Here is a 10881-nt window from a genome sequence, read left to right as displayed (position 1 = left end):
TCTTTGATGACTACATGAAACTCAAACAAACTGTGGCAACTGGATGTTATACTTCCTGACACATTTTTCTTGTGCGGTCACTCGGACATACTGATGGGTGACTTAAAAGAACTGGTTGGGTTTTTTTTTATGGTAATTTCACTCTTTGTTCTGCTGACATAACTTCAACAAAAATATGATAAAAAAAATTGTGCAGTTAGTATTTTGTTAGTTTGGAGGAAAATCAAATTTGGAGCTTTTTCCTTCTTCATAAATTATGTTCAGTCCCCCAAAAAATTGACATCGGCAAATACTTTGGTGATCAAATAAACGATTAATGTCTCTATTAACGTATGTAAATTCATGTTTGTAGGAGAAAAAAATAAACTGTGACCATGATTACGTGAGAAGAAAAAAAACAATATTTGAAGGAGTGAAGGGGCAAGCTGAGGATTCTCCCATTCATTTGAGCCTGAAACATTTTGGGGTTTGGTCTACTTCAGGCTTGATATTTCAAAAAACCGCTTAACCTATGGCTAAAAATGTAGTATTGTCAGTTGGAACTTCAGTTAAAAATTCTATTCTATTTTTTAAAACTTTGGAACTCGTCATGTCAGTGGCTTTCATGTCAGCGCCCTTCATGTCAGCTCAGTGCTCGCAGAGTGATTTGCACGGAGTCTTTCACAAAGAGAACAACTGTTCTGTTTGATGCTTCATTAAAAATCTTTTCAAGCTCGAAAGAAACATGTCAAGCTACAGTAGAAGGTACTATAACAACACCTCTGCCATGCCATTCACCGTTAGAAAGCATGACCGCTGGACTGACCAGGACTACGAAGCCGAAATAAAGCAACTGAAAGAAGTGGTCAAGAAGGAAAAGGACAAATTATGGAATGCACAGCGTGAAGTGGAGGAGCTGTCTAAGCAACTGCGGCAAACCAGAGCAGAGCTTGATGAAGAGACATCCCTGAAAGAACACTTCATGAAGAAGGAGAGGGAGGCACAACAAGAGCTGGAACATGTAAGGAAATGCATCACCCCAAAAAGCACTAGCAGAACCAGCAAGATAGCCAAGCACAGGATTGACACGCAAAGGACATATAAAAAGAAGGACCTTGTCGAGCAATACAACGTACATATGGCAGCCTACATCACTAAACTGAAAGAGCTGAAAGAAGGAGTGAAGGACGAAGTGAAGGACAAAGGTCTGCCAGAAGAAATGGCCTCTTCTCATGCAGAGCTTAGCAACCAGCATGAGAGTGAGGTCCTGCAGTGTCAGTGGCGGATTTCGAACAAGGTTTACTCAGAAAAGAGGGCTGATGACACGATGATGGAGGAGATCACCAAGACGCAGCAGTACTTCCAGCAGGAAGTGAAGAAGCTGAATTTAAACACCATCTCAGCATCCATGTCTAATTCCTCCGACACAGAAGAAGAGGAACAATCCGACAGTGATCTCCCAGATGCACCAAAGCGGAAGAGACGTTCACTCCGGAAATGGAAAAAACGGCAGAGATGCTATGACTCAGCATGTCCTGCAGAACAACTGCCGAAACATTTTTGGGGGTCAGTGATACCAGCCTCTGAACCAGTCAGACAAAAATACGTAAATGATAACCATGTCCTAAAATAAAAAGAATACCATATTATTTGTTATACTGTAAGTTAAGAAAACAATCACCAAATTCCCAAATGAAAAAGGATTCCTCATTCCCAGCAGGAACACCTAAAACATGTAGGGAAGAGGCTCTCTAGGACCAGAAATTATTATGGACGACTGTAATGAATAGTTATTTTTGCACTTTGTAGCAGCAATGCCTACTTTACCTGGGTAGGCTAAATTGACTGAAGCACAAAAAATATATAGGAGTGATTATTGCATTTCTTGAACAAGTGTTCAACTGTTACATGTCTTTCATTACTAAAAAAAATAAGTGAATAAAACTGTCAGAAACCATGACCATTTGTGAAGTTTTCTTTAACATTCACTAAGACAAAGGGACGTCAGAAAACTTAGATTTTTATTTGACTGCCTCACTTTAGAAAATGAATGAAGGTATTTAGTTTGAATATACAAACATCTGTTAGCTAGTTGGCTAGCCTGTTAGCACAAACAGTATGCACTGGGGGGAAGACTGACAGGACTTAAACTTCAATCAATATTAAACATTTATAGACCTATATTTAAAATTTGGCAATTTTGTGTTGTTTTGTTTTAGATGTTGACTCACATTTTTGTAAAAAAAAAAAAATAAACATTACCACGGTCATTAAATTGCCTCTACTTTGACTTAGTTTAAAATATTTAAAATGACCAATCCAAACATTATAACAGGAAGGACAAACAATGTGTGTTTTCCTGTCATATTAGGTGATGTTTTTTTTGCCATTTTGGAATCTTTGTTGGAATGTTGTTTTTTGTGTGTGTTTGTCATATATATTAACTACAGTATGTTGTCAATTTTGTCTTTTTGTGTATTTCTGTCGTACTTCATGTGTTGTTGTTTTGTTTTTATCACTTTGTGTATTTGTTTTGGGGGACTGCACAAAGACCTAACACTATGTTATGTGCACTTTTACAATAAGTTTGACAGACTGTTGACTTAACATTTAACATAAATTGAACCGAAAACCCAAACTCATATGACAAACGTCATCACAAAGCATTGGTTTTAAACATACTTTATCAATTCTCAGTATCAGAAATTTTAATTATACATTAAAAAAGAAAAAAGGACATTGACTGTCTTTTAAACAGCAGGGAGTGAAACATGCATTCTTAAAAGTTGTATGGCTTTGGGATTACTACTTCTCTTTGATGACTACATGAAACTCAAACAAACTGTGGCAACTGGATGTTATACTTCCTGATACATTTTTCTTGTGCGGTCACTCGGACATACTGATGGGTGACTTAAAAGAACTTGTTGGGGTTTTTTTTATGGTAATTTGACTCTTTGTTCTGCTGACATAACTTCAACAAAAATATGATAAAAAAATTGTGCAGTTAGTATTTTGTTAGCTTGGAGGAAAATCAAATTTGGAGCTCTTTCCTTCTTCATAAATTATGTTCAGTCCCCCAAAAAATTGACATCGGAAAATACTTTGGTGATCAAATAAACGATCAATGTCTCTATTAACGTATGTAAATTCATGTTTGTAGGAGAAAAAAATAAACTGTGACCATGATTACGTGAGAAGAAAAAAAAACAATATTTGAAGGAGTGAAGGGGCAAGCTGAGGATTCTCCCATTCATTTGAGCCTGAAACATTTTGGGGTTTGGTCTACTTCAGGCTTGATATTTCAAAAAACCGCTTAACTTATGGCTAAAAATGTAGTATTGTCAGTTGGAACTTCAGTTAAAAATTCTATTCTATTTTTTAAAACTTTGGAACTCGTCATGTCAGTGGCTTTCATGTTAGTGGCTTTTATGTCAGTGCCTTTCATGTCAGCGCCCTTCATGTCAGCTCAGTGCACGCAGAGTGATTTGCACGGAGTCTTTCACAAAGAGAACAACTGTTCTGTTTGATGCTTCATTAAAAATCTTTTCAAGCTCGAAAGAAACATGTCAAGCTACAGTAGAAAGTACTATAACAACACCTCTGCCATGCCATTCACCGTTAGAAAGCATGACCGCTGGACTGACCAGGACTACGAAGCCGAAATAAAACAACTGAAAGAAGTGGTCAAGAAGGAAAAGGACAAATTATGGAATGCACAGCGTGAAGTGGAGGAGCTGTCTAAGCAACTGCGGCAAACCAGAGCAGAGCTTGATGAAGAGACATCCCTGAAAGAACACTTCATGAAGAAGGAGAAGGAGGCACAACAAGAGCTGGAACATGTAAGGAAATGCATCACCCCAAAAAGCACCAGCAGAACCAGCAAGATAGCCAAGCACAGGATTGACACGCAAAGGACATATAAAAAGAAGGACCTTGTCGAGCAATACAACGTACATATGGCAGCCTACATCACTAAACTGAAAGAGCTGAAAGAAGGAGTGAAGGACGAAGTGAAGGACAAAGGTCTGCCAGAAGAAATGGCCTCTTCTCATGCAGAGCTTAGCAACCAGCATGAGAGTGAGGTCCTGCAGTGTCAGTGGCGGAATTCGAACAAGGTTTGCTCAGAAAAGAGGGCTGATGACACGATGATGGAGGAGATCAACAAGACACAGCAGTACTTCCAGCAGGAAGTGAAGAAGCTGAATTTAAACACCATCTCAGCATCCATGTCTAATTCCTCCGACACAGAAGAAGAGGAACAATCCGACAGTGATCTCCCAGACGCACCAAAGCGGAAGAGACGTTCACTCCGGAAATGGAAAAAACGGCAGAGATGCTATGACTGAGCCTGTCCTGCAGAACGACTGCCCAAACATTTTTGGGGGTCAGTGATACCAGCCTCTGAACCAGTCAGACAAAAATACGTAAATGATTACCATGTCCTAAAATAAAAAAAATGTTATACTGTAAGTTAAGAAAACAATCACCAAATTCCCAAATGAAAAAGGATTCCTCATTCCCAGCATGAACACCTAAAACATGTAGGGAAGAGGCTCTCTAGGACCAGAAATTATTATGGACGACTGTAATGAATAGTTATTTTTGCACTTTGTAGCAGCAATGCCTACTTTACCTGGGTAGGCTAAATTGCCTGAAGCACAAAAAATATATAGGAGTGATTATTGCATTTCTTGAACAAGTGTTCAACTGTTACATGTCTTTCATTACTAAAAACATCAGTGAATAAAACTGTCAGAAACCATGACCATTTGTGAAGTTTTCTTTAACATTCACTAAGACAAAGGGACGTCAGAAAACTTAGATTTTTATTTGACTGCCTCACTTTAGAAAATGAATGAAGGTATTTAGTTTGAATATACAAGCATCTGTTAGCTAATTGGCTAGCCTGTTAGCACCTACAGTATGCACTGGGGGGGAAGACCGACAGGACTTAAACTTCAATCAATATTAAACATTTATAGACCTATATTTAAAATTTGGCAATTTTGTGTTGTTTTGTTTTAGATGTTGACACACATTTTGGTAAAAAAAAATATATATATATTACCACGGTCATTAAATTGCCTCTCTACTTTGATTTAGTTTAAAATATTTAAAATGACCAATCCAAACATTATAACAGGAAGGACAAAGAATTTGTGTTTTCCTGTCATATTAGGTGATGTTTTTTTTTGCCATTTTGGAATCTTTGTTGGAATGTTGTTTTTTGTGTGTGTGTTTGTCATATATATTATCTACAGTATGTTGTCAATTTTGTCTTTTTGTGTATTTCTGTCGTACTTCATGTGTTGTTGTTTTGTTTTTATCACTTTGTGTACTTGTTTTGGGGGACTGCACAAAGACCTAACACTATGTTATGTGCACTTTTACAATAAGTTTGACAGACTGTTGACTTAACATTTAACATAAATTGAACCGAAAACCCAAACTCATATGACAAAAATCATCACAAAGCATTGGTTTTAAACATACTTTATCAATTCTCAGTATCAGAAATTTTAATTATACATTAAAAAAAAAAAAGACATTGACTGTCTTTTAAACAGCAGGGAGTGAAACATGCATTCTTAAAAGTTGTATGGCTTTGGGATTACTACTTCTCTTTGATGACTACATGAAACTCAAACAAACTGTGGCAACTGGATGTTATACTTCCTGACACATTTTTCTTGTGCGGTCACTCGGACATACTGATGGGTGACTTAAAAGAACTTGTTGGGGTTTTTTTTTTTGGTAATTTGACTCTTTGTTCTGCTGACATAACTTCAACAAAAATATGATTAAAAAAAATTGTGCAGTTAGTATTTTGTTAGTTTGGAGGAAAATGAAATTTGGAGCTCTTTCCTTCTTCATAAATTATGTTCAGTCCCCCAAAAAATTGACATCGGAAAATACTTTGGTGATCAAATAAACGATTAATGTCTCTATTAACGTATGTAAATTCATGTTTGTAGGAGAAAAAAATAAACTGTGACCATGATTACGTGAGAAGAAAAAAAACAATATTTGAAGGAGTGAAGGGGCAAGCTGAGAATTCTCCCATTCATTTGAGCCTGAAACATTTTGGGGTTTGGTCTACTTCAGGCTTGATATTTCAAAAAACCGCTTAACCTATGGCTAAAAATGTAGTATTGTCAGTTGGAACTTCAGTTAAAAATTCTATTCTATTTTTTAAAACTTTGGAACTCGTCATCTCAGTGGCTTTCATGTTAGTGGCTTTTATGTCAGTTCAGTGCACGCAGAGTGATTTGCACGGAGTCTTTCACAAAGAGAACAACTGTTCTGTTTGATGCTTCATTAAAAATCTTTTCAAGCTCGAAAGAAACATGTCAAGCTACAGTAGAAGGTACTATAACAACACCTCTGCCATGCCATTCACCGTTAGAAAGCATGACCGCTGGACTCACCAGGACTACGAAGCCGAAATAAAGCAACTGAAAGAAGTGGTCAAGAAGGAAAAGGACAAATTATGGAATGCACAGCGTGAAGTGGAGGAGCTGTCTAAGCAACTGCAGCAAACCAGAGCAGAGCTTGATGAAGAGACATCCCTGAAAGAACACTTCATGAAGAAGGAGAAGGAGGCACAACAAGAGCTGGAACATGTAAGGAAATGCATCACCCCAAAAAGCACCAGCAGAACCAGCAAGATAGCCAAGCACAGGATTGACACGCAAAGGACATATAAAAAGAAGGACCATGTCGAGCAATACAACATACATATGGCAGCCTACATCACTAAACTGAAAGAGCTGAAAGAAGGAGTGAAGGATGAAGTGAAGGACAAAGGTCTGCCAGAAGAAATGGCCTCTTCTCATGCAGAGCTTAGCAACCAGCATGAGAGTGAGGTCCTGCAGTGTCAGTGGTGGAATTCGAACAAGGTTTACTCAGAAAAGAGGGCTGATAACACGATGATGGAGGAGATCAACAAGACACAGCAGTACTTCCAGCAGGAAGTGAAGAAGCTGAATTTAAACACCATCTCAGCATCCATGCTTAATTCCTCCGACACAGAAGAAGAGGAACAATCCGACAGTGATCTCCCAGACGCACCAAAGCGGAAGAGACGTTCACTCCGGAAATGGAAAAAACGGCAGAGATGCTATGACTGAGCCTGTCCTGCAGAACGACTGCCCAAACATTTTTGGGGGTCAGTGATACCAGCCTCTGAACCAGTCAGACAAAAATACGTAAATGATAACCATGTCCTAAAATTAAAAAAAAATACCATATTATTTGTTATACTGTAAGTTAAGAAAACAATCACCAAATTCCCAAATGAAAAAGGATTCCTCATTCCCAGCAGGAACACCTAAAACATGTAGGGAAGAGGCTCTCTAGGACCAGAAATTATTATGGACGACTGTAATGATTAATTATTTTTGCACTTTGTAGCAGCAATGCCTACTTTACCTGGGTAGGCTAAATTGCCTGAAGCACAAAAAATATATAGGAGTGATTATTGCATTTCTTGAACAAGTGTTCAACTGTTACATGTCTTTCATTACTAAAAACATCAGTGAATAAAACTGTCAGAAACGATTACCATTTGTGAAGTTTTCTTTAACATTCACTAAGACAAAGGGACGTCAGAAAACTTAGATTTTTATTTGACTGCCTCACTTTAGAAAATGAATGAAGGTATTTAGTTTGAATATACAAGCATCTGTTAGCTAATTGGCTAGCCTGTTAGCACCAACAGTATGCACTGGGGGGAAGACCGACAGGACTTAAACTTCAATCAATATTAAACATTTATAGACCTATATTTAAAATTTGGCAATTTTGTGTTGTTTTGTTTTAGATGTTGACACACATTTTGGTAAAAAAAAATAAAATAAACATTACCACGGTCATTAAATTGCCTCTCTACTTTGACTTAGTTTAAAATATTTAAAATGACCAATCCAAACATTATAACAGGAAGGACAAACAATGTGTGTTTTCCTGTCATATTAGGTGATGTTTTTTTTTGCCATTTTGGAATCTTTGTTGGAATGTTGTTTTTTGTGTGTGTGTTTGTCATATATATTATCTACAGTATGTTGTCAATTTTGTCTTTTTGTGTATTTCTGTCGTACTTCATGTGTTGTTGTTTTGTTTTTATCACTTTGTGTATTTGTTTTGGGGGACTGCACAAAGACCTAACACTATGTTATGTGCACTTTTACAATAAGTTTGACTGTTGACTTAACATTTCACATAAATTGAACCAAAAACCCAAACTCATATGACAAAAATCATCACAAAGCATTGGTTTTAAACATACTTTATAAATTCTCAGTATCAGAAATTTTAATTATACATTAAAAAAAAAAAAAAGGACATTGACTGTATTTTAAACAGCAGGGAGTGAAACGCTTTTGTCCGAAGCTCAGAACTCTGCACCATTTTTGGAAAAGTGAGTCCTGCACAGAACCTGTATTTCACCTCGTCCACCTTGTCAGCAGGATCTGTGTTCCAGTTGGGTGACTGAGCCTTCCATTACACGACAGTGAAGGAAAGTCTCACACTGTCCAATGAAGTCATCAATAATTAGAGACGTTGAGAGGAAAAAGGGGGTGGAGGGGGGTTATCTAGGTACATACAGCACATGTAGTTCCCAGAGGGTCGCAGGGCCAGACAGAGCTGCAGAGACCTCAGATATGGTGTATGACGCTCCTGGAATCTGTGATTTGACATTTCCTCTGTGTGAGACTGTGTCAAAGGCCAGACTGAGGTGTTTCAGGGCACTGTGGTCTCCCATTGTGTCTGACTTTGGGTTTTATCAGAGATCCAACTGGGGTACAACAATGCTTACTGGTTGGAGCTTTTAATCAATACATAAGTTTTGTTATTCAACAACCAACGTCAATCTTCTTCCTCTACGTATGTGGAGGGAAACCAGCCCACCTGTAAGACAGCAAAAAAAAGAGCAAACAATGAGCCAGATAGCAGCTGCGTGTTAAAATTGTACTGTGACATATTTACGTCCTTGAAAGGTTTCCTCAAGCATAACTTCCATACCCTTTGAAAGGGATTCTTATACTTTTCCAGGCCTTTTATACATAAAGTACCATGGTGATTCACTCATCCACTCTTATGAGACTGCGCAACAATGACTCATTCTACTTCTTTATTCAATCATTGGAAAAGATGAAAAGCAAAAGACTACTAACCTACCTATCAGCAGTGTTTGGAATAACGGCATTTAAAATGCGTTTTTTCTTTTTCAGTAACGGGGTTACCAAACTAATTACTTTTTACGCCGCTACAACGCCGTTAACGTTACTGAACGTTAAATGCGGTGCGTTACATGCATTGATTAAATAAACTGTTACCCGAAAGCACCCCTGGCTTCATACGCAGCTGTAGTGGAGGTGGGTTAAAAACAAGGTGGCGTCATGTTTCATGGTAGCCAATCAGAGCCAGTGTTTTTACACGTGTGCCAGCACACGCACCACACACAACCACTGTAGAGATGGCGAGCATGGAGCAGTCTGATGAAAAGTTGTCATTTTTAAGGTGGCGATGCAAACACTACTTGGAATGAATTGTGGTCAAAGGTAAGAACCTGCATGTGAAGGGTAAATTATATCCAGGAGTGAAGACACAAATATAATTAAGCACCTCACAACGACACGCATCTAAAAAATCTGAATTCTTTCACATGTAGCAACTTTTTTTTTTTTTTAACAATAACGCAAATAGTTACTTTCTTTGGTAATAAGTTACTTTTATTATAGAGTAATTCAGTTATTAACTCAGTTACTTTTTGGATCAGTAATGTGTAACTATAACTAATTACTTTTTTAAAGTAACGTTCCCAACACTGGTTATCAGGGTATCCCAACCTGAAGAATAATTAGGACAATGCTGCTATGTATGTTCTGTCCTTTGTAAGTTTTATACTAAGGAGGCTGACGCAGTGCTCACAGCCTCTATTTAAACCTTGGCTGTTATCTGTTAGTGCAGAGGTGAAAGTAATGGATCACAAGTACTCACGTTAATGTAACTGAGTTGCTTTTATGGGTACTTGTACTTTTTTGAGTATATTTCTAAGTCAGTTATTTTACTTGTACTTAAGTACGTTTTAAAATAAGTAAAGTAACTCATTACATTTCTACACCCAACCGTTACTGAGTAAATTATTATTTTTTGTTTTCAAATGATCAACAGACATTGTGAAACTACAAAAATCATATATCATATAGTACGACGCACTATTTCATCCACTTACCCGACCGTCAGTCTCTCCTTTCCACCAGCCATTGGACATCTTGCTGTAGATCTTGATGATGTCACCCTGCTGCAGGGAGAGCTCACGTGTGTCTCTCGAGCAGAAGTCGTATCGTGCCACAGCAATCCCCACCACTCGAGGAGAGAAGACTATAGACACAGAAATCACTAACTTTTCATTTGCGCAAAATGTCACTGTTAATAAAAAAGCATGGCCGAGTGTAAGACTGGAGATATGAGCAGACACAGACACGCATAATACAATTTGATTACATTTCAGCAAGGCATTTACGATGTGAAGGACTGACGATGAGGGGAAAATATTTATTTTTACTCGGCAAACACCTCATCGTAATCCACACACCTGTAGTATTTTCTAAAGTTATTTGACAAAGGGGAAATGGAAAGTGAAGAGCTAAAGTCATTCCTCCAGCTACAGGTTAAAGAAGGAATGATTAAAAGATGCTGAGCGCTGATCAAACTCCATCAGTGTCCAAGGCTGCAGCCCAGTGCAGGGTCACTGGTAGATCCAGTTGTTCAAAAGTAGAAAAACTAATTTAAGGTGTATGGCAGACTTAAATTTCTTGTATTCAAGTATATTTATTGGAGCTGCACATCAGCAGCTTTCATTTAATATACAGTTTAATATACTTTTCCATGATA

At 37.7% G+C, this 10881-nt stretch overlaps 2 protein-coding genes across 5 annotated transcripts in view; one reads left to right on the top strand and one right to left on the bottom strand.

Moving 5' to 3' along the window:
• The first annotated feature begins 724 nt into the window (after positions 1 to 724).
• LOC114479643 (myosin heavy chain, striated muscle-like) lies at positions 725 to 4328 on the top strand. The gene is made up of 2 exons (XM_028473419.1): positions 725 to 1545; positions 3605 to 4328. The coding sequence occupies exons 1-2, from the start codon at positions 725 to 727 to the stop codon at positions 4326 to 4328; spliced, it is 1545 nt and encodes a 514-aa protein (XP_028329220.1).
• A 4081-nt stretch (positions 4329 to 8409) lies between these two features.
• LOC114479567 (guanine nucleotide exchange factor VAV3-like) overlaps positions 8410 to 10881 on the bottom strand; it is a 60568-nt gene continuing 58096 nt past the window's right edge. For 2 of the 4 annotated variants that reach the window (XM_028473309.1, XM_028473311.1), the window contains exons 26-27: positions 10220 to 10368; positions 8410 to 8892 (exon numbers count right to left, since the gene is read on the bottom strand). In XM_028473309.1, the coding sequence (XP_028329110.1) occupies positions 8851 to 8892; positions 10220 to 10368 (191 nt within the window). In that variant the 3' untranslated portion in view covers positions 8410 to 8850. The remainder of the gene's footprint in view (positions 8893 to 10219; positions 10369 to 10881) is intronic. The other 2 variants (XM_028473310.1, XM_028473312.1) reach the window with 1 other exon arrangement.

Source organism: Gouania willdenowi, chromosome 17 (genome assembly GCF_900634775.1).
Source record: "Gouania willdenowi chromosome 17, fGouWil2.1, whole genome shotgun sequence".
NCBI lineage: Eukaryota > Metazoa > Chordata > Actinopteri > Blenniiformes > Gobiesocidae > Gouania > Gouania willdenowi.
The sequence above is the reverse complement of the archived record's forward strand: the minus strand, read 5'-3'. Positions and strand labels throughout refer to the sequence as shown.